The following is a 27,562-nucleotide window of genomic DNA, read 5'->3' on the forward strand; positions in this document are numbered from 1 at the left end:
TCAGGGACTGAAATGCTTTAATTTATCCACATTCTTGGTGTCAACACATAATGTCTTTGTATGGATGAGATTCAGCTGTATGATCAAATACTATGGACCATGTGATCTAATATACTCTTCATCCTAAAAATCAATTCACAGAATTGAAATCAAGAATGCCCTAACACATGTAACCTGTCAATTCTGAAATCTGTGCTCGTGGTTTGTCATTGTTTTTGCAAGCCTTGTGTTTTAACAGAAAAAGTTCTTCCTAAATCATATAAACTTAAAGAACATTCTAAAAAGTACATGGAGTAAGACCATAGTGCAGAAATTGATTTCATTTCAGTTGTTACCAGTACAGTCGTATGTCTTTGCTTTCATGTCTGTGATAGGGGCATGGACTTAATATCAAATAGCAGAAATTGGATCAGAGACACCATCTGATTCCTTATGCACTCACGCCAATAAATTTTTTGCCTACTCCTGCAAAATATGAAACTGGCTGTTATTTCTCCTCAATAAGGAGGATAGATGTTGTAGAGACTTTGTTACCTCTGGTTGATGCTTTGCACATTCCCTAAGGATAAGATAAAAGAATTTTCTGCTTGCTTGTGCTTTGAACAGAACATTAGATGTCAAGACCATGAGAGAGGAAGGGAGAGGAGATGAAAGTTGAAACATGATTAGGTATACATGTATTACAGAGGAAGTAATTAAGGCCTTGGATAGGTTTTGCACAGATTTGAGATTTGCAGAAGTGTCCCCACAGCTTGTAACATCCTGCTTTTGCATTATGGCAATGCCCACTGCTGTTGTACAATGAAAGGTTTATCTCTGTTTTTCAAAAACCCCTTCTGTGTATGGTTTGTATTCACTTATTAAAAAAAAATGTAGGTCTAGGCTGAAATCTACCATGTAGTGTGTCCTTCCTGAAGATGTATTTTAGCTATTTAAATTTAACATTATGTGCAAACAAGGGGAGAAAACCTTTCAGGTGGCTATTCCCTACTTCTGAAATTACCTGGTCTATACCAATTCACATGCTAAAGTTCCTGCATAAGCAGTTCCTTTTTAAAATACAGCCCACAGTTAGTGTAAGATGCAGCTTTTGAGTGTGTTGAAGGCAAAGGGGGAAAAAAGTACATGAAAATGGCAGCATAGCTAATGATTGTGTGCACTCACTTCTGGCTTTCCAAGATTTTTCAGTAGGAAGATGTCAGCTGCATATATGTTGCTTGGATTGAGTGAATTATGTGGAAATACCTCCACAACAGCTGTTCTATTATGTCTTATCAACTGTATATGTTTTTGTGTAATAGACCACAAATCCCACCTTCTAATAAGTTGTTGAATTTGCAGTACGGATTTAATGTCTCTGCAGATCAGATAACGCTACAGAGAGCTTGCCAAATTATACTGGCACGTAGTTTTTGGCAACAGCCTTCCTTCTTTGAAAGAATAAAAAAAAATACACTGAACACAGAGAAGTTATTTATAAATAGGTCTTCATGTTTTTTCAAGCCCAGCAATGCTACATTAGCTGATTGAGCATTTGTGAGATAGTTTAATATAATGCCACAATGGTATTTAGAAGGTTTGCCAAATAAAAGAAGCCAGACCACAGTTATTAAAAAAGCACTCTTGCTGTTTTTGCATTGTATTTAGTGCCATCATTGTCAGTTAACCAGTGGAAACTTTCTTGAAAGTTAACTCATTATCAGAAGTGTGGAATACCCAAGAGACACTCTGTTTCTTTAGTGTTACTCCTGGTAAGGGGATATTTTCATTCCTCCATAATACTTTTGGATATTTATATTCCCTTATTGCCTCATGTAAATTACTGTAAGTAAACAAAGAGACTAAATGAACAAGCCGCTAATTTTTCCATATGTAATTCCTTCTGTAGCATGAGGGCAATAGTTTCATAATGTTTATTTTTCAGTGCTCTCTTTTAATCAGTTTTTAATGATTAATAGGCATGGTCCTGCACCATTCCAGGCAGTAAAAATGCCCCAGTAACACTTCTGGTGCAGAACTGAATCACAGCAGGAGAAATGTTTGTTTCACTTTAATTTCCCTTTTCTCATTTTCATTCTCTTACCACTAACAGTGTTAATACAAGAGTAACCTATGTGTTAGACTGACCAGTTAAACTGCTATTTCTTTTCAGTTTCAATCCTCTAAGCAATTACATAAAAGTTATTAAAGTGGTTATCAGACACAATGTGTATTAGTCTGGTAAAGACAAATCAGGTGTGACTTAACAGTCTTTATTGCTCCTTTTGTGTATGCATTCCAAGAAGATCCCTAGCACTCTGTCTAGGGATCATGCGTACTATCTTTTCTTTGGCCAGAGCCATAACAGGTCTCAGAGATCCCATCCTGGGAAACACTCCCCGTCTCCCACACCCCCCAAAAAAGTTAGTAAACGGTTGGATTTATGTCCCCAGATCATCACTGACTCTTCCATTTGTTAACTATATTAATGTATTCTGTAATATTGAACAAAGATACCTTACTTTACTTCAAGACTGACAACATTAAGGTCTCTTTATAGATTGTGACAAGAATGTGCCAGTATCCTAAAACATTTGGTGGCAAGACATCCTGACTGCAAAAGTGGGAGCTTCTGACACTAAATCATTCTTTTTATTCTGTCTCCGTACACTCCAAATGAATGTACAAAAGCATTACAAAACTTACTGATTCATTGCCCCGCCACTTCTTCTGTGTCAAAATCCTACAAGTGTTTCTTGTACAAACTGCGAAAGCTCTTCTCTAGCCAGACGTTTCCAGACATTAATTATTTTTGTTTGGAAGCTCTCATACAGGCAGCATAGAAGTGTGAACAGTCATCTTTCTTCATGCTGTACAGAAGTGAGGGTTATTGTACTCATAGTGCAAACACTTTGGCATGTGCATCATTTTACTGCTCTGAGTCATCCCCGTGAAATCTGTAAGATGACTTAAGATAGTGAAGTTAAACATGTATGGAAGCATTTACTGGACAGGAGTTTATAGTTCCCATAGTCATTATTTATCCGTGTTTCATATATTAGTTTATTTTATTGCATTTTCCCAAAGTTTCATAGATAAGTTACAAAACAAGATTGGGAGGGAGGTCACATTTTCCATTCCTCCTCTTCAAGGCAAGATAATCTAGAATCGCATAATTTTTAAGGTTTGTCTAAAATGCTCTTAAAAACTTCTAATCATAGTTCCATGCCTCTTTATGAGATTTAAGTACAATGTTTGATGAACTACCTCACTGGTATACAGTGGTTAATTATAGGACACTGCTCTCCTGTGAAGCATTTATCTTGCATTTTTCTTGATGTTCTCCATTTTTTTATTGAAACATTGGCATGCTCAGAGCTGTACATGAGGTGCAGATCTCTCCAGTTCCAGGCAAAAGCAATCTTTAGTTTTCCCATTTGTGTTAAATTTTACTTCCAAGGGTTGTATTGCATCTACCTAACACTCAAAATAATTTTCATGTATATTAAAAATACTCAAAATGTATTTAAAATTACAGTAATTTGTCCATATACATTCCTTCTGTAGTTCTTTAAAAGCACATAGGTAAATTGATGTCTGTTGTTTTCCAGTGCTGTCTTCTTTTATGACTGTTTACAAACATCTACAATATCTTTCCGATAAGAACACAATGAGTGAATATTACTGACTACTTGCCTACTGGTGCACTGTGAATTACGAGGTTGAAGAAAACTAACTAACAGTTGACATTTTATTTATAGATTTTTTTTTTCTAGTTGCTGAAGTAATTAAAAAAGAAAAAAGATTGCACTTTTGGATCATTGAGACTTCCTCTATATTTGGGAAAATGAAAGGCGCAGTCCCATGGACCTTCTGAAAGTAGACTTTACGTGGGCGTCATTGGAAAGTTCTCTGTTTTGAAGATCGGTCCTGTAGTTTTGATAGTATCAGTATGAGTGGAGGAGAGAGGGGCAGGTGGGACAGCTACCCTGCTGCAGGTTGCACCAAAGCTTGGCCATGTCCAACTATGCTTTCTTGCAGTATTAGTCATTGTCCTGCTGCTCACTGTATCATTACATACTTATTCAGATTAAGAAACACATTTTGCAAGTGGTAGAGTTGGTTGTAGTATCAATTTTTCTGCTTACAGGTTGAAATGGTCTGCCTTATTTCTTCAGTTCTTTTTCAGTTCTTTCTGCTTATTTTCCTGACAGAAAAGACTTCTGTTTCAGTATCATATGTAATTTCACTTATAACTTGGAATTTGTGATTCTAATAGAATATAGGGTTTAATTGAAGGAATATGCTGTTGAAACAGATAGAATAAAAAAAAGTTCCTACATAATTTTGTGTGCTGGTTTTGGCTTGGATACAGTTATTTTTCTTACAGTAGCTGATACGGGACTGTGTTTGGGATTTGGGCTGATAATTGGGTTGATAATTCAGGGATGTTTTCTTTATTGGTGAGCAGCATTTTCACAGAGTCAAAGCCTTTTCCTTCTCTCACACCGTCTTGTCAATGAGTAGCCTAAAGCTTTTACTTGGTCCACAAGGATGAATTTGAGCAATTGAGCCTATTCTTGTCTATATGTATTGAAAGAAAGAGGCACTATAATTTTCTCTCAGTAATAATACACTGACAGTGATGTCACAGAGTGAATTTCTTGTCCTGTTTCTCTGACACTTTTGAGTAAAGAATGTTCTCAATGTAGCACTCACATACCAGGTTCAGCAGAGCTTGTATTTAGAGTAAGGAGCCAATTTTAGCATCAATTTTTTCCTCACCAATGTTAGCAGGATCCTGGGATTAGCCTTGCTAAGTGCTTTTACAATGAGTAGTTCAGTGTTTAGATATATAAGATGTGTGTTTTGAATGATTTTCTGAGTTTTGGCAAATGCACTCACTAACAAAGTGACACTGATTTACCTGCACTAAAGAGATTTCTATAGGGGTTGCGTTCCTTTTGTGTCCTCTCTTTATGTCATCTAACCATGGTCATGCTATGAAATGCCTTGGCCATGAGAGATAGAGGCAGCCAAAAACTCAATAGATTTAAAAATAAATATTCTGGCATGAAGGAGAATTTTATTCTTCTGTTTGCAAAGGACACGTGCCTGCCAGTTTTATCAGAGCTACTGTAACTCACTGGTTACCAGTGAGTACCAGATCTCTGCCACATTCTTGGTGGCTCCAGCACTGTTAGTGCTCTTAACCTAAAAACCCGGCTCTTAACTACAAAGTAGGTGATCCTTCCTTTGTTCCTGGAGCATTGAGCAAATGATGACTGCTACATTTTCTGGGTACTGTTTTTGGGGCAAAATTCACTGTGTTGGAGATAGAAATAATAATTTCAGGCTGCACTGTGTCTTGTTCAGTGGTGTTTCCAGCAGTGTGTCCTTGATTTCTCTCCCTTTGAAGTTGCTGCTGTTAGAATCATGGAGTTAAGTTGATGAGGAAGGCCTTCTGTCTGACTTTACGTAGTCTAAACCCTGCTCGCAGCTGGACCCATTCTCCCATTAGGTCATGTTGTTCAGGACCCTTTTGAGTCCTCCAAGGATTGTATAACCTCTCTGGGGAATCTGTACCAGTGCTTCACCTTTGTCACAATGACTTCTTTTTCCTCTTACATTAGTTAAAATGTCCCTTATTGAAGCTTGATTTTCTTTTTGCTATTTTTCCTTTGGCTGGGCACCTATGAGGTGAGTCAGGCTCCATTTTCTCTTATTATTCCCACTTTTTGGTAGTTGAGAACAGCTGTTATGTCCCCACCATGCTCTGATCTTTCAGACTGAAACAACCCCAATCCCTCAGCCTATCTCTATATGCCTTATGCTCCAGATCTGTGACCCTCTCGGTGGTCTTCCTCTCGATCCTCTCCAGTATCAGCAACCTGAGGCCCCACACTTGGACATGGTTATCCAGATGCCTCATGCATGCTAAGCAGAGGGAAGGATCACTTCCTTGAACTGCTGGCTACTCTCTGGCTAATGCAGCCCAGTACATGGTTAGCCATCGCTGCTGCAAGGACACACTGCTGATTCACATTCAGCTTGTCCTTCACCAGCACTTGTCCCCCAACCAGCTCCACCAGCAAAGCTGGAAATTCTTGAGCAGTTCCTTGGGAGACTACATCCTTCTACCTTCAGTTTGCACATACAGTCAAACTGGAAGAAGAAGGAAGGGAATTTGCAGGTGGTTCCTTTACGTCACCCCATGTTTTTTTAACCTGATTTTAGTGGTTTGCCTTGAAAGCCCAGCTGGTCTTCAGCACATGCTGCAAAGCCTGAACCTCTTCCCAGCTTCAGAAGGAGGGAGGGAAAACAGTTGTAAGGTTGGGGTAAGTATTAAGTGGGGCTACTGTAAGCTGAGACATACAACTCAAAAGAAATATCCCTTCCTCCTCAGGCTGAGGATGGGGGGGCAGCTTGCTAGTTTTCAGTTGGTCCTATCTGATAGATACAGAAGATGTCTGATGCATAACTGTGGGTGCTAATCAGCAACATTAAAAAAAAAAAAAGAAGAGGAAAAAGCTGTTAAATCCTGTGCTTTTATTGTCTATAAATTTGCTGTTAAAAATACAGTAGGGAAAAAAATCCCTGATGTTCACAATTAGTCTTTCTTATTTATCTATGCATGTAAGGAAGGCGTGGTGATAGAGTGTGTGGTAAACAGAAAGGTGGTAGAGTGCTGAAGCTGAATCAAATTTTGGTTAATTTATGAAAATGGAGATGCAATCTTTTGACAGACAAGTTGTTACAAATGTTTTTGAGTAACATATACAATTTTTTTTAAGCAGAACAAATGTGATTGTTTACAGAACAGTGTTTGCTGTGGAGTACTTGTAGTACACTTTCAAGATCAGTAGCAGCAGGCAGGTAATGCATTAGTTGTGCTTGACCTTTCTGAATAATAAGATTTTGCATTCTGCCTTCTGTACTCTTAAATAAGAACTTTCTTGCTAGTTTGCCCTTGCTGAGCCCTCAGCCACACTGGAGATGTGGTGCAAGCAAGCAGTGTGGCATCTGAACTTCCAGCTTCTCGGTCAGAGTGGCTTGAATGGAATAATTAAATATGTTCCTTCTGCCCTCCTAACAGCTGGAATTACACCTGGAAACCTACTTCATGTACTTTACAGAGCGTGGTAGGAAAGTACAACTGTGAATAAAACCACACTGAGCTTTATGTTGGTCACAGTAACTGATGTAACCAGGCTTCTCTAGTTCAGAGCCCAGTCTGAATTTTAACACAGTTTTCATCCTGCCACTGCTTTTTAAAACAAACTAGCACTGTTTTTTCCCTCTTGAGGTCTGTAGTCACACGTCATAATTTGAACTGCATTTTGAAAATGTAGATCAAATTATGGAAGGTTAAAGCAAATGAGCAGAAAATCTGATAATGCTTTACATTTGCTTCAGTTTTTACTGATGGATTGCAGTAATATTTCAGAAAGTTTGACAGCATTACAAAACTGATGGTGGTTTAAACTGAAATGTGCAAACCTAGCAATCTAAAATTAGGGTTCTAAATTCATATTTAGGTATTCGGTTAAGAACTGACACATTTACCTGCTGTTGAATTCAGTAGAATTCAGAAAATGATGTGGAAAGACAGTTTACCCTTGGCTACACTTGAAGTTAAACTGAGTTCAGCACCAGCTGTAACTGCTTTATCAGCAGTGGGTAAATTTGCTGGAGTAGACAAAGCTTCTGAGTTTCTGGGTTTTTGCTCAATTGGGAGGAAATTTATGAACTTTTTTTCATGGTTGAGTTTTATAACTAAATCTATTTTTTTCTGTCTCCCAGATGTTTTTTGGAAGCCAGGAAAGATTTAGCAGTGCTAGCAAAAAAAACAATGATCATTTTGGAAACATTTCATTATCCCCTTTCTGTATCAAGATTTTGGGCTGTACAGAAATAAACTGTTTTGAGGCCCCACACATCCACCGTCCAGCTGTTGCAGATTTTATGATGAACTGCAATTCATGTTTTTGGATAGAGAGAGACATAGGAAGTGCTGGCTGGGCTCTGCAAGGTGAACGTGCTCAGAAAGGATCGGCCAGATCCCTTTGCTGCTCCCTCCCTCCAGAAAGAGGAGAATAACAGGAGCTAATGGTGCATGTCACACCTTCACTGCTGTCTTCTGTTTACGTTAACAGCGCAGTGCCCAAGAGTGCTCAGTGGTACAGCAGAGCAGAGCATGTGTGGTGCCCCTACTAGCATCTGGGGCAAAAGAAATAGTGCAGAGGGCTGTCCCCATGCCTTGTGTTTGGGGCTGACCCTGGAGTAATGTCTCAGTATGTAAGACACGGGCTGAGCTGAGGCAGCATGGACTTGGTTTGATATATAATTTTTCTTCCATTTGTTTGCACTTGTTTGGGAGGAATCAGTTTTTGTCTTGGCTATACTTGTCTCCAAGAAAACTTCTTTACTGCTTTCTTTCTTGCCATTCTCATTTACTTTATGGTGCCTTGGGGTGATAAGTGATAATTTTCTCTCCTTTAGGCTTTTAATTCAAGCTTTTCTTGTACTGCCTGGGTGTTGTTCATGGCTGTGGCATTAGATATATGTGGATTGGGCTGAGGTCTTGCCATGCTCGATTTACCAGCTCTTACTACTTAAACAGCCAGGATACCCTTATCTAATACTATCTCTCTTCACAGTGACTTTCCCTGAGGTTCTGCTGTTTATTTTTCTTTCAAGTCCTTAAACTGAAGAACATTGTGCATCAGAAAGTATGAGCTATTCCTCTACCTTTAACCAGGTGTACTTCAGCAAGGCCTTTGACACTGTCTCCCATAATATACTCTTGGAAAAGCTGGCAGCCCATGGCTTGGACAAATGTATCCTCTCCTGGATTAGGAGCTGGCTGGAGGGTCGGGCCCAGAGAGTGCTGGTGAACGGAGCTGCATCCAGCTGGCGGCCGGTCACTAGTGGTGTTCCCCAGGGTCTGTGTTGGGTCCAGTCCTGTTTAACATCTTTATTGATGATTTAGATGAGGGGATTGAGTCTATCATCAGCAAATTTGCAGATGACACCAAATTGGGAGGGAGTGTCGACCTGCTGGAAGGCAGGAGGGCTCTGCAGAGGGATCTGGATAGACTTGAGAGATGGGCTGATTCCAATGGGATGAAGTTCAATAAAGCCAAGTGCCGGGTCCTGCACTTTGGCCACAACAACCCCATGCAGCGCTACAGGCTGGGGACAGAGTGGCTGGAAAGCAGCCAGGCAGAAAGGGACCTGGGGGTACTAATTGACAGGAGGCTCAACATGAGCCAACAGTGTGCCCAGGTGGCCAAGAAGGCCAATGGGATCTTGTCCTGTATCAAAAATAGCGTGGCCAGCAGGAGCAGGGAAGTGATCCTTCCCCTGTACTCTGCGTTGGTGAGGCCACACCTTGAGTATTGTGTTCAGTTCTGGGCCCCTCAGTTCAGAAAGGATATTGAGGTGCTGGAGCGGGTCCAGAGAAGAGCAACAAGGCTGGTGAAGGGACTGGAGCATAAGTCCTATGGGGAGAGGCTGAGGGATCTGGGGTTGTTTAGCTTGGAGAAGAGGAGGCTCAGAGGTGACCTCATCACCGTCTATAACTACCTGAAGGGAAGTTCTTGCCAGGTGGGGGTTGGTCTCTTCTCTCAGGCACTCAGCAATAGGACAAGGGGGCATGGGCTTAAGCTCCGCATGGGGAAATTTAAGTTGGATATCAGGAGAAAATTCTTTACAGAGAGAGTAATCAGGCATTGGAATGGGCTGCCCAGAGAGGTGGTGGATTCACCATCCCTGGAGATTTTTAAACGCAGATTGGACGTGGCACTGAGTGCCATGATCTAGTAAATGGACTGGATTTGGACCAAGGGTTGGACTCGATGATCTCGGAGGTCTTTTCCAACCCAATCGATTCTATGATTCTATTCTATGATTCTATCTGGAATTAATATAAAACGAGACATTTGCTCAAGTTACTGTGGTTATCAATCAACCTCCTGGTTGCCATTGCTAAGACAATCAGAGACTTCAGCCTTTTGATAAAGAACTGATTAATAGGATTGCTTATATCAGACTATGCTGTCATATCCAACAGTGAATATTTGAAAGCAAATAGAAATGTAAAAATAAAGAAGTCTTGAAAAATAGGTTTATGCCTTGTGGAGACTTGATTGATGTTAATAATTGATGTTAATAATTAAAACAATTTTCCAGTTTTGATAATGAGTCTGTACTGTGATTTGGGTGCTTTCTAGTTGGTTCTGGTGAGTCAGGACTTGGGCTGAATCCATCTTAGTGCTCCTCCTCTGGCTGTGTCCCAACCTCACTCATCACAGCCTCAGTTTTCAGGAACTCTGGAGCTCGGTGAGCAGCCATGAGCATATGGGGCCATACCTGATGCATTTGGTGTGCATGATATCCTACATGTGACATGGCAACTAGAACTAAAGGGGAAATACTGACCTAAGGAAAGAAAGTAAAAAGAGAAATGTCTCCTCATAGGCCCAGGGAAAGCAAGACTTCTCCACTGAACTTGTTATCACCCCATTATATAGGAAAATAAAATGTTAATTTGGGTAGAGGAAGTAACCTTTCTGTGTCACCTGACTTGCCATTTAAAAAACTTGTCAACATGAAGTAGATTTGATCTTGAAATATTATTTGGAATTGAAAATGAAAATATTTGATTTAGAAGATTTTGAAGCTAAATGTGCCAAATGTTTAAGTCTGCTTTCTTCATAATAATTTTTATAAAATCAATTTGATAAACCAACATAAATTCATTAATAATTTGGATAAACTAAAATGTGCTTTATTGTTGAATAAAAAATATAAAAATTTGCTTTGGCCTTATGAAACCATAAGCTATTCTGTCTTCGGTTTTTATAACAATATTTATATGGGCGTAAAATAAGTAATCATGTAAATAATAATGTCATTAAAATTTATTGACTATAGAGACGTTAAAAGCACTGAAAGATGGAAATTCTAGAAATGGTACAGAACCACACTCTACAAGAGTTTCTATTATCTTCAGATCATTTCAGTTTTTCTTTTGAATCAGAACAGCCTTCCTGTCACTTTCCAGTGTGTAAAAATTTTACGTTTACTCTATCATCTCTTCTCTGCTTATGTCTTAATTGCTTGTCAGGCAGAAAGTTGTCTCTCTGAAGTACTGTCCTCTTCATGACATAGACCAATATTTCCATAGAATCTGCCAATGATGAGATTATGCTATAATTTCCCCAAACAGCTGTGTCTGCTTCATTATGAATAGAAGCTGTCAGGGACTGTATCCAAATCTTAGTTCTCACCCTTCCAAATCACATTAACAAAATTATCACGTGCCTGGGTGAGCACTTTTCCACCACTTCTAATTAATTCCAATTGTATGTTACCCACTCCAAGAGGTTTATTGGCTTTTTTTTTAACATCCTAGTATCAGCTTTCAACTTCTGTCACCATTAGAAGTAATTCTTTGTAATTATTTGGGCTTCTCAAGAAGATATTCCCACTTCCTTTTCATCCAGCACTGTATTTGTTTCTTTTGTGGGGCTCAGCTCTTGGCAGTGTGCAGCCTTGGCATTAGATGTGGTGGCATCTTGTCTCCCAGAGCAGACCTCAGCGAGGCTTTGGCTGGTTTGCCAGTTCTCCTCAGTGGCATTTCTTGGGACGACTGTACATATCAGGAGGTGTCTGTTCATGCCAGTTTTCTGTAGTAACTGTAAAATCTCCATCTGTTTCCCACTTCGTACAAACACATCCCTCATGTACTTTCATCCGTCTTCCTGCATCACTGCACTGGTCAGACAATGGGATCATCTTTCCTGTAGGCCAAGATTTCTTTTTTTCCTTGGGGTCTGTTTCTGCAGGAGTTTTATCTGTGGGTGCTGTAATGCAGTCAAAGTCACTCATACTGTTCGTATCTGTGCTGCTTGTGCAGAGGTCAGCAGAGCTGAAGTTTGTGCTCAGCCCTTGTCCAGGATGCTTCAGGAGTTTGAGAACTTGGAACTCATAACCAGGATAGCCTCTGAGGGAAATGACTGGAGGCTTCTCACTTTGTGCTTTAAACCAAGGTGTGATCAAGCAGTTGTAGCCACCTTCTGGGAGGATAAACACCCCATCACACCTCATGACTCCTCTCTGAGTCATGACGAAGGGCTTGTGTGCAGGTCCCTACATGTATCATAGAATCATAGAATGGTTTGAGTTGAAAGGGGCCATAAAGATCATCTAGTTCCAACCCCTTACCATGGGCAGGGACACTGTGGTGGGTTGACCTTGGCTGGATGCCAGGTGCCCACCCAGCCACTCTATCATTCCCCTTCCCAGCCAGACAAGGGAGAGTAAGATGGAAAACAACCTCTCCCAGCTCTTAACTCATGAATCCTTTGCTGGGTTTTTTTTCTCTCCTCTGTCTGGTTGCAGAAGGGAGTGAGGGAGTGGCTTTAGTGAGTACCTGGCATCCAGCCAGGGTCAATCTACTACAGACACCTTTCAAAACCAGGTTATTTGAAGCCCCAATCCAACTTGGCATTGAACAATTCCAGGGATGGAGCATCCACAACTTCTCTGGGCAACCTGTTCCAGTGTCTCACCACCTTCACAGTAAAGAATTTCTTCCTAATATCTTACCTAAATCTCTCTTCTTTTAATTTAAAACTACTCCTCCTTGTCCTATCTCTGCCCATGTAAAAAGCCATTCTCCCTCTTTTTCTATAAACTCCCTTTAAGTACTGAAAGGCCGCGATGGGATGTACCTGGAAACCTCTCTTCTTCAGGCTGAACAATCTGCCTATGTGATGCTCTTTCTTGGGGAGTGCAACACACTACCCCACTGGGTTGAGAGCATTTACCTTGCAGGAGTGGGCAGTCAATCGGGGATGCTGGCCCGTGGCTGACCTTTTGCAGGCCCGAGCCATTTACAAACCCGTTGCTTTTTCTTTTTCTTTTTTTTATGGTAGTAGCAAGAGGCATCAGTTCAATGGCAGATGTGTTATAAAGTGTTCATGTGCTTCTCATACCCATTGTACTGAAAGAACAATCAGCCTAAGCCATGCACAGTATTACCAGAACACCCTGATGTTTTCAGTGTGTCATGCTGTAAATATTCTGGTTTTAGACTCTCAGTACCAGGATGGGTAAGCAGCTATAACAGCTTGCATTAGAAAACATTTATACAGGAGCCAAACTTCTGGATGCATTTCAGGCTTTATTTCTTTATTTCCAGTTTTATTTGTCCATGTGTTTTGATAATTCCTTTGTATATCTCATAATTATTGCTGTTCTACTTTTGTGCCAAATTGAAAACAAACCAGGCAACCAATAGCATGAAGTGCTTCACCATTTTTCTTTTTTTCAATGCCTGCTGAGGATAAAAATGTTTCTATACTGCTTGCTTAACCAAAAAATCACTGCTATTACTATTTAGAAGCAGGCTGCTGCTTTCTTTTTCCAGACAGCTATATTTTACAAACTTGAGCTCTGCTGATACAGTCCCTGCAGTGTGTCATGGCACAGAAATCAACCAGCTCAGCTTCTCCTTCTCCCAGGTGTCTCCAGAGGGTAGGGTAGGACCTGCTGGCCAAATGCATCTTAGAGGGTAGTGGAGGAACTGCAATATCAGATGGGAAGAAGCTCTTGCAGACTTCTTTCCTAGATCATCATTAAATGGGCTCAGGTTTAAAATAGAGGCTCTTAAGAGATAGACATCTTAGAAGGAAACTAATACAGCTGAAGTTAAACAGAAGTATTTAATTCTGTTTCTGTCTCCTTGAACTTTTCTTCTCCCTTGGGATTCATAGGTAACCACAGTATCATAATTTTATTCTACTGTCTAGCATGTTCACATCATTTTGTAAGACGGTTTTGGTTTTGGTGTTTTTTTTTCACGAATATACTTTTACATCCTGCCAAGATGCTGTGACATGGAGAGCTATGACTTCATTTTCTACTCTCAGTGATTCAGAGGGGATAATTTTACGCTATACAGTATCAAGAATTTTTTATCCATATAAATGTTTACACATACCAAGTCCAGTCTGTAAGACTTGCAGACATGTTTCTTGTCCAGAGTCCCCAGTGAGGTGCTGCTGAGTGATGTAGTATTGTCATTGTTTGGATCGAGTCTCCTCTTACCCCCTTCTCTTATGCTGAGGAGGACATCTGAAGAGTTAGGAGGTTCACATCCCTCTCATTTCAGTGTTCCTGCACAGCAGGGAGTGACTTCAGATGTGTATATGTCAGCGAACATCAGTCAAGAGAGGTGAGTAATAAAACATAGAGGAAGAGCCAACAGAACCCAGACACAGCTGAGTCTTTTCATCTCACTGATTCCAAAGAGCATAGCAAAGTTGAGCCTGGACAGTGCCATTTAAAATAAACTATCCTGCAGAAAATCCAAGCCAAAGCATCTTAAATAGCATCTATTTACAGAAGAATGATCAGATCCAAGGTCCTAAATGTAACACAAAAACATATATCTTACTTCCAAATGTGCCTATGACAATATGTAAGTCTTTAACACATTGATTGAACCAAACTCCAAAGTTTGTATTCCTTAACAGGGAAAGTGGATTAATAAGGTATTAATTGACATAGAAGCTTGATTGTATTTTTATATTAATTTAGCAGGAGTTTTGTGTTATCAGTATGTTATATTCCAGACTGGATTCTTGTATTATTTACAATCTTAGAATCATTATTTTGTGTAGCCATTGTAATGGCAGCTGTAAAACAGATTGCAAAGTTAAGAAGGCAATATTCTGAAAAAAAAAAAAAGAAAATATTTTTGGTAATTGTATGGATATTAGTTGTAAGAATGTAATGGGTTCTTCAAGTCTGTGGCATCCTTAATCTGAGACTGGGTGTCATAAAAAGAGATGAAATTGGAGGGTTGGGTGCACCGAGTCTGTCCTGAAAGGTGTTAGCATGACACACGTTTCCAGAGTGCCCATCCTGTCTCACTGGCTCTGGAGGAAACACAGGAGCAATGTTAGCTGCCTGGACAGTACTTTATTATCCCTTCTCTTAAATTCTGTATCTCTGGCCAGCACTGGCAGCTGTAAGAGGTTAATCTCAACTGGCTTTAAGAGGTTAGTCTCAGGTTGTGCAGTGCCCTGTATTTGAGAGGGGCCAGATCTTTCCTGACCCTCATATTGATGAATTTATATCAGCAACAATAAGCCAAATTACTTGGTCTGGTCTCTGAAGCATACCAGCATGGTGTGTCTTACACACTGTGTGTGAAGATGCTTTCAATGAATACAGGTACTTCCAAGATTTTTTTTTTCAAAACTGCCTTCATTTGCATTGCTACTAATCATAATGGGGGCAGTGTAAACAAGAGAAACCAGAGGTGCTAAGAGTTGCAGCCTCTTAGCACCTTGTTCATAATCTTAAATACCATGAATCCCTGTAAGAGATTTAAAGAAGAAAATAAGTAGAAAATTAATGTATTGCTCCAGTTGTACATTTGAAATGCATCAGCCTGATATGGTACTTAGGGTTTAATGTACAGCACCATCATAATTTACTAATTTATCTACATATACTGCCATAACACCCGGGGTTCAGTGTGTCTGGGAACACAAGACAGGGAAAGAGCAAGTGGTGAGATGGAGAAGGCATGAACAAAGGAGTGAAGTTGAGCAGCCTGGGACAAAAAAGGAGGTGGGTGAGGGAAAGCATTTTAGCTATTTGTCTTTGTTCCTCACCATCCAACTCTATTTTAACTGGCAATAAACTAAATTAATTTTCCCCAAGTGAAGTCTGTTTTGCCTACGACAGTACTCATTTAGTCTTCTTGTCTTTATCTCAACTCATAAGCTTTTTCATCTTGTTTTCCCCACTGTGTCTTGTTAAAAAAGGAGAATGAGAGAGCAGATGGGTATCTGACAGCCAACCATGGTCAGCTCACCTCAATCTGTTAAAGTTATTGGCCATCAGGTGACACCCTTGGTGAAAGAGTACAAGGTAGTGCAAGAAAGATGAAGATGAATTTCCTCCATCTTTTTCTCTATTCCCCAAAGTTTTCCTTACTGCACTTTCTATTAAATTCATAGAATCATAGAATGAATTTGGGTTAGAAGGGGCCTTAAATATCTTTAATATCTCTTGCCATAGGCAGGGACAATTTTCACTAGACCAGGTTGCTCAAAGCCCCATCCAAGCTGGCCTTGAACATTTCCAGAGATGGAGCATCCACAATTTCTCTGGGCAACCTGTTCCAGCGTCTCACCACACTCATACTAAAGAGTTTTTTCCCTATATCTAATCTAAATCTACCTGCTTTCAGTTAAAAAATGTTACTCCTTGTCCTATCATTTCAGGCCGTGGTAAAAATTCTACATCCATCTTTCTTTCAAGCCTCCTTTAGGTACTTTAAGGCCACAATAGGGCCTCCCCGGAGCTGTCTTCTTCAGTCTGAACAACCCCAACTCTCTCAGCGTCTCTCCATAGATGTGCTCCAGCCCTGTGATCATTTTCTTGGCTCTCACTTTTGGTACCAGAGTGTGTTGCCATTTGTCAGCTGAGGGAGAAATATGAACTAACTGAACTCAGCTCCTTCTGAAACACATCAGTGCCCCTTCCTAGGTAACCAAAGAGATAACAACAGACATTCTTTGCCCAGTGAAAAGCATTTATAGTTTAGCATTCAAGTTGAGTATGTAAATTCTGGTATTGTCATTTTTTATGGAAAAAAAGGAACAATGAGAAATGAACCAAAATCTCTATAATGCATATATTTAATTTAATAAGTATTCAATTCTTTCTTCTCTGGGAATAAGACCAAAATGAGAAGTAGTTTAAAAGTCTTGCTTTACAATGTTTTGTGGAAAAGACTTATAATTACACAATTGTGTGGTTTTGAAGTGAAATTCTTAATACTGTGTTCTGTTTCATAAATTAATCTATTTAGTTATTGTTTGCTGAAGAGCTGAAACTGTGCCAGGAGCCTGAATCCAGACTCCACAAACATGTTTGCATCCTATAAAGAAGCTGGATTGAACTCAGAGCCAGATGTGAGCAGAGCTGAACTGAATGCAAAGGCTGGGAGGACCTGCTCATAGCAGATGTTAGAAATGGGGGCTCAGACTTGCACCCAGATGCTACAGACAGAGCAGTGGACTTAATCAGCACTTCCAGTTAGTGCCCCTGTGAGCCCCTGGTTAGAAACCCAGCTCAGCTGTGCTTTGAATTCCACCTTCTGGGAACTGTGGGGCACGTTCCGATTTCCAGTGTCCACATTTCTTTATGATGAAGGGTATGAACATGCAGGGTACAAGAAATATCTCAGAGAGTGAATTTAGACATGGAATAGACAGAAATCTCACCTTCATCTTGTTGGAGATGATAGAGTACAAAATCTGGGCTCCCAAAGCCCTCCCTCATGGGAGGGAGCCAAAAGGACTGTGTTAGGACTGGTGTAAAATCCTCTGTATTTGAAAACACATACATACATCTGTCCCAGAAAAAATATATTTTTTTCTTTGCAGGTCTCCCGCCATAGTTTTTACTTTCTTGGAATCTATAGATCTGGCTGAGAAATGTCAAAGGGGATGGGGTGTCAGCACAATTATGGCAGTGATTTCTACAAGGCAAGGAGATAAACCCATAAACTTCTCCTAACGGACCTGGAATTTTATTATTTATGGCTAATATATGCAGTGGGGCTTTAAATGCTTCCCTAGCCACTCTTGGTGTAATAAAGACATTGTTGAAGCAATATGAAAATGTTTAGAAACTCAAGGTTGGGTCTCACTCTCACCAGGCTATCTATGCCTATTTCCACTTGTAAATCTATATATCTTAAAAACAGTAGCAACCACTCTTCTAACCAGGACAGTTTTTGCTGTGTAACTTCTCAAGTCAGAGATCTGTGCTACAGTAAGAGTCTTTGCTGGGAGCAAAGACGTGATTGAAACAGCATCTAAAGTATTTGAAAATACTTTGTCCTGGGGATGTACCTGGGGGTGCTGTTGATTTTAACTTAGATTTAGTTAGATGTTGTCTCTTTGGTTTTTTTCTTTTATTTGTGGTTTGTTGTTTGTTTTTTTTCCTCGTAGGTTGACTGGATTAGCTGGCTGTCATTCAGAAGGAACTCGGCAGATCTATTTTGCATTCGCCAAACCTCTTTACTGCACATCATAAAGATTTCCTGGGTCCAGAAGCTGCACAAAAGACAACTGAGCAGCACAAAAATGTGACTCTGACAAGAGACTTCAAGCCTTCTGACAATGAATTTTCTACCGATCAGTTTCTAGTTTAAATACATAACTGAAGCATGCATAGTAGTTAACCTGATAGAGAAAAAAGAACTTTCTTATTAATTAGGACTACCAAAAAACAGCAATCACGTGAAGCTTCAAAATGAGTGGTCCATTAATTCCAAACAAGTCATGTTATGCCCAGCTTCAGGACAACCACAGCGAAATAAGAAATAATAATGAAAGCTTAGTGAGTGTGGGGGATACTAATGCCAACCAAATTGTATCGAAAGTTAGAATTATTGATGAGGATGTTAAGAAACACAATTTGACAGATGAAAGTGGGAATATATATTCTGGAGGAACAGAGAAAATTACTCATCTGCATACAGAGCAGAATAAACTTCTAACCTTCAAAGACTCACGGACCTGTCACACCAGTGTACAGGAAAGTAAGCTGCCCTCCACCGCAAGCAAGGAAATGGGAAAAGACTGTAGGACCAGCGAAGTTAAGGATATATCAAGGCATATCAGGATTAGCCGAGGACAAAGTCTGTCCAATTTAAAAAGTAACACAAATGATGCCAACCTGGAGGTTATTTCCAAAGGTGATGTTGACTTCCCCCAGAACTTTTCTAAGGGAAAAATGCCCAGGACTGTGGAGGTGGAGAGAATAAAAAGGCTCTCCTTGGGAAGACCAAGTAAATTCTCTCCTCAGCCTGAAACATTTACAAAAGATTGCACTGGCCGTGTGTCATGTAAACGTCTGCTTTCTGCATCATTGGACTCCATCGACACATCTCACCATTTGATAGGAAATACAGAGAAATCACAGAAAACATCCACGGATCATTTTCTTGGGATGATGTTTCATCCACTTGACAATACCTCAGAGAAAAATACTGTATTTTATTCCAAACCATCTACCTCAGGGAACAAGAAAATAAATAAACTAGAAAATGTACCAAATGTTAACATTGAAAGCACACTGCATACATCTCATTCTCAACATTCAGCTGTTAAGCTCAATGAGATTGTTTGTAAATCAGAAGCACAATTAGGTCAGGGTGATAAAAGTAAAAAACTGGAGCTTAAAACTGCACCATCTTCACAATATAAAAATACATGTCCACAAAAGATAGAGAAAATTATGCTGGTAGAGTTCCTGAGGTGTCAAAGAGATGAAAATACTGCAGTGCAGGAACTGAAAAGCTCTGAGTCTGACACATCAAAATTTCAAGCATGTCATTTTGAAGACACCCATAATAAAGTAGAGGACCCATTGTCAAGCCAGGTGGTAACTTATCCTGATGACAAATTGCAAAGTGGTAATGTCACTATCAGTGGGAAAGGGAGAGGAAGCAATGACAGTGACAACAGGGCAATTAGCCAGGTTGGTGAGGAATATTTTACTGATGGAGAAGTGGAAACAATATTTCCACTCACCTGTGGTAGTAAATCCAGCGTCAAAGTGACACCTAGAAAAAATGAAAATTTGCATGAAGTTGACACAGGTTGCGCTGAAACAGTTGGTGAACAAATATCTCTTATACATAATATTAATCCACCTGACAGCAAAGCCTTGAAAGTTAATGAGAATAAACTGATGCTAGTCAAAGAAAGTACTGAGGATGCTGTTGTGCCTGCTTCTGATCTCTCTGATCATCACAGAGCGTGCAGTGCAGAGACAGTGTCAAACCAACAACCTGACAGCCACAACAGTGATGTGGAAACCTCAAGTGCTTCAGTTTCAAGGAAAAAAGCAGCTAATGCACAGAAACATCCTCCAGAGGAAGTACCAGAGAGCTGTAATGCTTCAACAAAGGCTGATGTCTTTTTATGTGTCCCAACTCCCGTGCGCCCAGTGGCAACGCTGGATGTTAATGGTCAGCCCACGCTATCAAACAGTAATCTGAAGGACCTTTATGCCCTTCATGATGACAAACTGTCAGTCCTACCTCCCATTGACAGCACACAGTTGTTAAATATATCCCCTAAAGTGCCTATCAAGACTGCTTGCAGCAGCGCCATCCCAAAACCTATCCTAGTCCACCCCAAGGGCTCGCCCACAGATAAGGTGGGTGCAGACAGTGACTGCAGTGAAAAGCTGGAAGAAAATGTCGAGATGAAACCTGCCATACCCCGGCCCAAACCTGTGAGACCTAAAATCATCACATACATTAGGAGAAACCCTCGTTCGATAGAGCAGCTTGACCCCTTGTTTGCACCGGCAGGGCTGCCCTTCAGTAGCCCAGCATGCAGCATGCCCATCTCGACGGAACAGAAGGCATCCAACGGAGGGGAGGCAAAGCCCACCAGCATCCTGTATGACAAATTTAAACCTGACCTCCAGAAGCCAAGACTCTTTGGTTCTGGACTAGTGGTGTCAGGAATTAGGCCCCCGGGTCATCACTTTGGTCCAATGAGTGAGAAGTTTCTGCAGGAGGTAAGTTTCTGCAGCTTTGACAGCTGCTTTTGTATTCCAGGTGGTAATCATTTGCTTATTTGTTGCTGCTAGAAGTTGATTCTCAAACATCAAATAAGAAATAAATCCTAAATCAGGGCAATGTGTGATCATCAGAAACAAACTTTACTGTTGCTGGCACAGACCCTGTTGCAATGTCTTAGCTGTGACTGGAAGTTGTCACTATGCTCCTTCACTATTTTCCGGCAAATTGGTCACCTACTAGTATTATAAATAAGGATGTCTAGAAAGGAAAAGACCTGCTGAATTGGATAAATGGAATTTCTTTTTTTCCCTAAAGAATAGCTTTGGGAAATTATTGTAGTTTGCCCACAGAGACTTTTCCTTCTTAGTGGGAAGGCTGGTGGGTTTTTGTAGACAGAGCACTAGAGGTCTAAGCTAATTCCCTTCTGTTTAGCTGTACTGAAACCCAGGGACTATCAGAGCTCTTGTTAGATTATATATATCATACAGAAAAAGATTTACTTTTGACTCATTTAAATGCTGTCTCTTACATTGACCTGCACCTCAAATAAGATTTCTCCTTTCCCTGGAAAGCCATCCTGAGCAGCCTAAAGGTGATGAAAAACCCTCTGCCTCCTGAAACCTCATCGTGTTTCTGCCTGCTAAGTTGGGCAGGAGTTTTGATTTCCTGAAATCCCTTCGGGGAGGTGAGCACAGTGGAGGAAGGATGAACTTGCATCATAGGTGGAGAAAGAACAGGGAAGAGGAAGCTACATTAAGGTCTGGCATGTGCCTTTGCATCTACTTCTTGGGACCTGTGATAGCTCAACAACCAGGCTTTTCGTATAAATACTGAAGATAACACAAGTGGTTTTAGTTTGAACAAGTCTTTAAAAAAAAGGTTATATTTTTTTGTTCTGTAACTCATGTGTTATTAAGGCTATTTATTGCCTGCCTCATTCTACATACACTATTGATCCAAGGAATAACAAGGAATAACAAATTTGGTGACAGTGTTGACAATCAAAATTTGGCAAATGCCCAAATTAAGATACTGTATGTGACTGTAGACTGACCCTCATGGCATGTTAACAGGCAATCTACTGAAGTGATCAAGGATTATAGTTATTTTCCCAAACACAGAAAGGACAGTGCCCACTGTCATTTTTACCTCTAACTTCCATTTTCAGCTCTGTCCCTTATATTTTGTGTCCAGAGGAGGAATTACTAAGGTCATCGGGAGTTTGTCTATACCAACCGTTATCAGTATATCTTCACAATCACCTTGTGAGGTGAGGGAAAATTACTAAGGTATTATTGTTTAATGCCTGTCAATGGAAAATAAAGCCAAAATAACCCAGACTGTGCAGCTGTTTTGCTCTTTTTAGGGTGACATGACCCTCTAAAGACCACAGGTGTCTATGACAGTTGGGGTTCAGATAAGCAGGCAGGATCAGCAGACACATCTGTGAGCAAAGGACAGATTTCTGTGCACAGCTGAGGAATGTTTTTAGCTGGAGAAAGACTCAGGTTGTGGCAAGTCTGCAACATGGTTTTCTCTAGACTAGGGTTAGAAGTATGACACTTATGGGCTGGAGAAGATCCAAAGCATCTTCCCCAATTCCTCCAAGAAATATGACTTTTCATGGGTATTTCAATAAGGGAAGATCTAACCCAAGCAAGCTGCTTGAAGCAGCTTGAGAAGCTGAATTGACAGGAGGAGAGGCTGGGAAGGAAAACTCAAACTGTTGTTTGCGTTATGAGTTTGCATTAGCCCAGGAGTCAGGAGCTGATAACAGAAGGTGAAATTTGCTCTTTTGGGCTGCCACCCTAAAAGCAATAACCTTGCTGTCCTGCCAGTAAAAGGAATGCAAAGGGGACTGATTTGGCTCACTGTGGATCAAAAGAAAGGAAAATGATCGATCCATGGAAGTGAACAGATGCTTAGAAGAACAACTGTGCACAGTATGAGTTCATAGCAGATGAGTGATCTGTAATCCAAAAGAAACCAATTAGGATGGAGTGAGATCAAAATCATTGTGGTGAAGGGAGAGTGTTGAAGACTCAGAGGTTTTGAAGACAAGGAGGCTCTCTGTCAGTACGGCTGCTGTCTTGGTGAGAGAAAAAATCTGAGATTGACCAGTTTGCACATCCAATTTAAGCTTTGGAGAGCTTTGATTAGCATTTTATAGCTCTTTACATAGCTTTGATAGGGTTAATAGCTGCTATCAGTTAGACCTGTAATCCCTAAGCACCCTTCAGCTAACTAAGTGGTAAGAACAATAAAATATCCCTCCAGGTATCAGGAGGTAGAAGAACTAGGAAGGTGCTGTCTTGGACAGGAGACTCCAAGAAAAGACCTGGAGAACTCTATGAGAAAGACTTGGGGGCTGCCTCTGTGCAGTGGGGGGCCTGTAGGGCTCCTTGAGCTGCCTGTGCCAAAGTTAACTCAGGGCACTCAGAAAAAAATCCTAGCTCAGCCATGAAGGCACTCCAGCTGTGCTGAGAGACTGGGTCCATAGCAGAATTGAGTTAAGGTTAAATGGACAGAGACTTGCCTATGGCATTGGCAAGTGCTTTTCTTTGGAACCTTGGCATGGTGTGTAGGTAGATCTTTTCATGCCTGTCTTCATTAAAAAAACCCAACCAACCACAAACAACAACCAAAAAACCCCACCAAAAACACTGCCACTCAAGGTGAAATGCGAAATGCTTAACAAAACCAGTCGTTGCCCAGGGCAGATCACTGCTATCCATATGCTTCATCACAACGTGGGCTCCCCATCTCATCGTGGACCTTGTCCTCTTCTAGTCAGCACCAGTGGGTATTTGTGGTCACTTTGTGTTCCCAGTTGCCTCTACGTGAAGTAGCAGAGCAAATTGTAGCACCCAAAGACTATACCTGTGCTAGTGAACTAAACAGTGGAATCACATGGCCTCCAAGGCTCATGCAAGGTTGTCTGTACTGCAGGACTGGGAGCACACTCTCCAGCTCTACCAGCATGTGCTTACCCAGAGGCTGTTCCCAAAGGACCAACATGGATCAACCTGGTCTGCAGAGTGAGATTTTACCCAACGGATACAGTCCGTGCTCTGTCAGAGTAGTTGCTGGCTCACTTTACTCACTATTTTATGGCTGCTGCCAAGAGCCCTTGTTCTAGTGGGGGTCTGTAAGAAGGTCACCAGCCCTCCTGCCTGCCTCACCAAGGCTGCTCCTGCTCCATTCAACCACCTCTTTGGGTCCATTCCCCAGCACAGACATCTTTCTGCTCCAGAGAGCATAGACTAAACTGTTGAAACGAAGGACCTGCCAAGGAAAAAGGAGCAGGGGAGTTGTTTTTGTATAGTCCAACCAACAATTTCTCCCCTTAATCTCATTATCTGACTTGCCTGAACCAATGTTGCCAACTCTTTTCCTGAAGAGTTCCCTGAAGCAGACACTTGACAAAGCAAATTCTTGCTTGAGGCAATAATGTTGGACAGTGTTATAAACGAAGTAACATGAAGTAAGGTGTTGGGCATCTGTACCTGCTGGCCGTGCTGCCAGCTCTGCTTGGACTACCCAGCCTGGGGAAATTCCTGTATGCTCTAAGTATATGCTGCAGACTTCCTGTTTCTTTCTAACAAATTCGTTATATCGGGTGTGTGTGGAATGAGCCGACAGCCACGCACAAGAAAACTCTTGACTGACCTTCTTCTTAGGGAACAGGCTGCAACAGATCTTTTCTTTAAAAGTCCCTGTACAAAAATCTAGTACAGAATGCTGACAGGTTTCATATTAATCCATATCTTTCTGAAGAGCTTTAAAATGGCAATAATTTTATACAAGTCTATTGAAACTGATTGAATTTTACACTTGGTGTATTCACAGATAAACAGAAAAGAAAAGATAATGTGTCTTCATAGCAAGTTTATGTCCCCCAAAACTGGGTTCTTCAAAAAGGAGCATCTAATTTTTGAGAGATATTTGACTAAATTCAGTTGGATTTGATTATCTTAAGGATCTTTTCCAACCTAAATGATTCTGTTCTAAATCCTTTTCACTTCTCTCAGCTTGAGAAGATGTTTTATAATTGTGATTTATTATTTTTGTGTCCACGTTTGTTGCCCTTCTGTGTTACTCCTAGCATACTGTCAATAAAGGAAAAAAAAGGGGGTAACAGGAGATTTGAATAAACCAACCCAGTTTATAAAAAAAGGCATGGTTTCTATATTTAAAGATTTTCTCTCTTCCTTATACTGAAATACTTGGCATTGGTGTTTTCACTGCCACTTAAATATGAAATGATAGCATGCATAGTGTAATCTGATGGAAATAAATTTATCAGGGAGAGAGAAGATAACTAAGGCTTATCCAGAAAAACAATCTCATATCTAGAAGTTGAAAGGAAGAAGCCAAACATCTGCAGTCCAAGCCTAAAGAATCATATATACAGTAAAAAACTACATCCTAACTTGTGGAAATAGGTCATAGGAATATAATAAAATAGGAAACAGGAAGATCAAATGGCAGGAAATAGGACTGCAAGTGGAGGAAAAAATATAGAGCAAAAATACAAAGCTCAGTATTTGTTGCATCTGCCCTCCTAGTTCCTGTGCAGAGGCCTCAAAAAAATCTATATTTAATAGTTTAAGGCCAATCTTGTCTCTGAGCATATTAAAGATTTGCTAAATTAGGATTAAAGCTCTTGAAGGAGTTAGGATCAAAGCTTTTATAGCCAATGTTGAAGTGCATATTCTAATGCTTATAATTGCTAAATAGAAATTGATTTGGCATATTATATGCATCATAACTTACAGCAGAGTTAATTAATTGGCAGTTACATTTTTTCCTAGGTAGCCTGTGGCACTTTTTGATTAATTTTTAAACAAATTTAGTTCAGATTTCCTATTTCCTAAGGCTTTTTTTTTTTATCCCCATGGCCTAAATGGGATGACTGAAAAAGTATTCATGAACCCTTTCTACATTATGATGATATCGCATTTTATAAGAAAATGGTAGAGAAGTTGGACTCTGCTCAGAAGAACAAATGGTTCTTTGCAAAACTGAGAGATGAAAACTACTGACATTGCTCTGTGCTGTTGCCCTGAGTCATGAAGCAGCACAGCAAAGTGGGAGTCAGAGCCCAGCTTGAGTGCAGAAAGATGCTAGGGCTGAATTGAAGAAGCAGGTCATTCCTCGGCTGCAAGTTCACTGCTGTGAGCCAGTTTGCTGGGAATACTTCCGGCTTGGGACTTACTGTGCTGTGCTCACAGTAAATGCCCATTAAAATACTGAGAGATTTGTCACTGATTTTAACAAAGCAGCATCTATTTGTGATAAATAGTAAATGTTTCACATCTGCAAATTTGTTTTTTTTCTCCAGGGGCACATATTACAATGATTATTTGGAGTGAGAACATATAGACAGTTCTTTTTTTCTCATAGAAATGATTTGGCAATACAATTTCTCTGATAAAATGAACTTAAATACCTCCAGCTTTATTTTTAGCTGGCTAAATTAAAACCAACTTCTCCCGGAATTGTGTCCTGGTAAGAATATTTTAAATAACTTCTAATAAAAATTCTACTTACACAGTCTCTTGGTGTATCTACCTCTGTAACTAAAATAACCTTTTGTGATTTAACAGTAACATCATTTTCACTAATTGAAGATCTTCCATTTATCTGTTTTCTTTGGGGTTTTCTTTATTTGGGTTTAGTTGTATACTGAGTGTGTAAGGTAGATAATTTTGGAGCTTGATTCATTTAGTAAGACCATCACTTTTTGGAAGTTTGGAGTGCTCTGAAGCCTGGATTCACAAGGAGGGAAATTTAGCCTTTATAAGCAATTTAGAGCTCCACATTGTCTGCGTGTATAAATTTGTTGCATAATATCTGTGTTAATGATTTTTCTGTAGGTTGGGGAAAGGCCTGCGAAAGATGAATTTTGCCCTCCACAATATACTCACTATGAGGTCCCACCAAGTTTTTATCGATCTGCCATGATACTCAAGCCACAGTTAGGACTGGGTGCAGTGTCCAGGTTACCATCAGCAAAGAGCAGGATTCTCATTGCGAGTCAAAGATCCTCAGGTAGCTGTCTCCATCAGCAAGGAGAAATAACAAATACTCCCAACATCTATCATCCTGATGCTTCAGGTAAAGTATGAACTTTCTTTCCTTTCCTTTTACTGTAGTCACCAGTAAGATTTTTTTTTTCAGAAAGAAATATCACAAAATAAACCATCTTGATACTACAAAGCTCCAACAGCACTCTTTGAGATGTGTCTTTTTATCCTGCAGCAAGGCTGACTGAGGAGTCTGAAACTTGCGCAAAGGTTGTTTAGGAGGTCATTGCCAAAGGTGAATAATTTTCAATAATTCTCATTGTGCTCCTTTTTATCTTCCTCCATCTTGTAAGTGCCTCAAAAATCTTTGCTTTTGCCCTGCAGAAGATAACGGGATGTCTTCCTCCCTCATGAAGGCCCCATCATTTAATCTGGATTTGACATTCCCGCACCATGCTGTGCTCTGAAAGCCTGAGCAGTGTTCAAATGTACCAGCAGAGACTTGATTCTCTGAAGCCCTGGTATACACCTCCTTAGAGACAACGTTTCTAATACCTTTTTCTTCCCAGTTACTGCCCAGCTCAGCATGACCCTGAGAAGAATTACAGGGGAGGGAAAAACAAGAGAAGAGTTGGAAGAAGTGTACAATGCCATAAAACAGAGATAATAATTACTTCTACAGGACACTTCTTGTAGCCTGGAAAAGCTTTGAGGTTTTAACAATGCACATTTAAACAGCAGCAACTTCAGAGACAACTGCAAATCAGTAATTTTCAGAGTGAAACATAGCAGCTGTTTAACAGCCTACAAATCTGCAGAGATTTTTCTAAAACAGTCGTAAGGGCTTAAATAATTACTTGGCGTCATATGATCCCTTCTCTTGCGCCAGGATAAGATTCCTTCTGATACTTACTTA

At 40.3% G+C, this 27,562-nt stretch overlaps 1 protein-coding gene across 1 annotated transcript in view; it reads left to right on the top strand.

The window, feature by feature from the left end:
• The window catches only part of MTUS2 (microtubule associated scaffold protein 2), a 249,632-nt gene that overhangs the window by 60,560 nt on the left and 161,510 nt on the right, over window positions 1–27,562 (top strand). The window contains exons 2-3 of the mRNA XM_018071556.3: window positions 18,027–20,613; window positions 26,497–26,737. Of these exons, the coding sequence (XP_017927045.3) occupies window positions 18,331–20,613; window positions 26,497–26,737 (2,524 nt within the window). The 5' untranslated portion in view covers window positions 18,027–18,330. The remainder of the gene's footprint in view (window positions 1–18,026; window positions 20,614–26,496; window positions 26,738–27,562) is intronic.

The sequence above is a fragment of the Manacus vitellinus genome, unplaced genomic scaffold (assembly GCF_001715985.3).
Source record: "Manacus vitellinus isolate BGI_N305 unplaced genomic scaffold, ASM171598v3 scaffold_2_pilon, whole genome shotgun sequence".
In the NCBI taxonomy this organism is placed as follows: domain Eukaryota; kingdom Metazoa; phylum Chordata; class Aves; order Passeriformes; family Pipridae; genus Manacus; species Manacus vitellinus.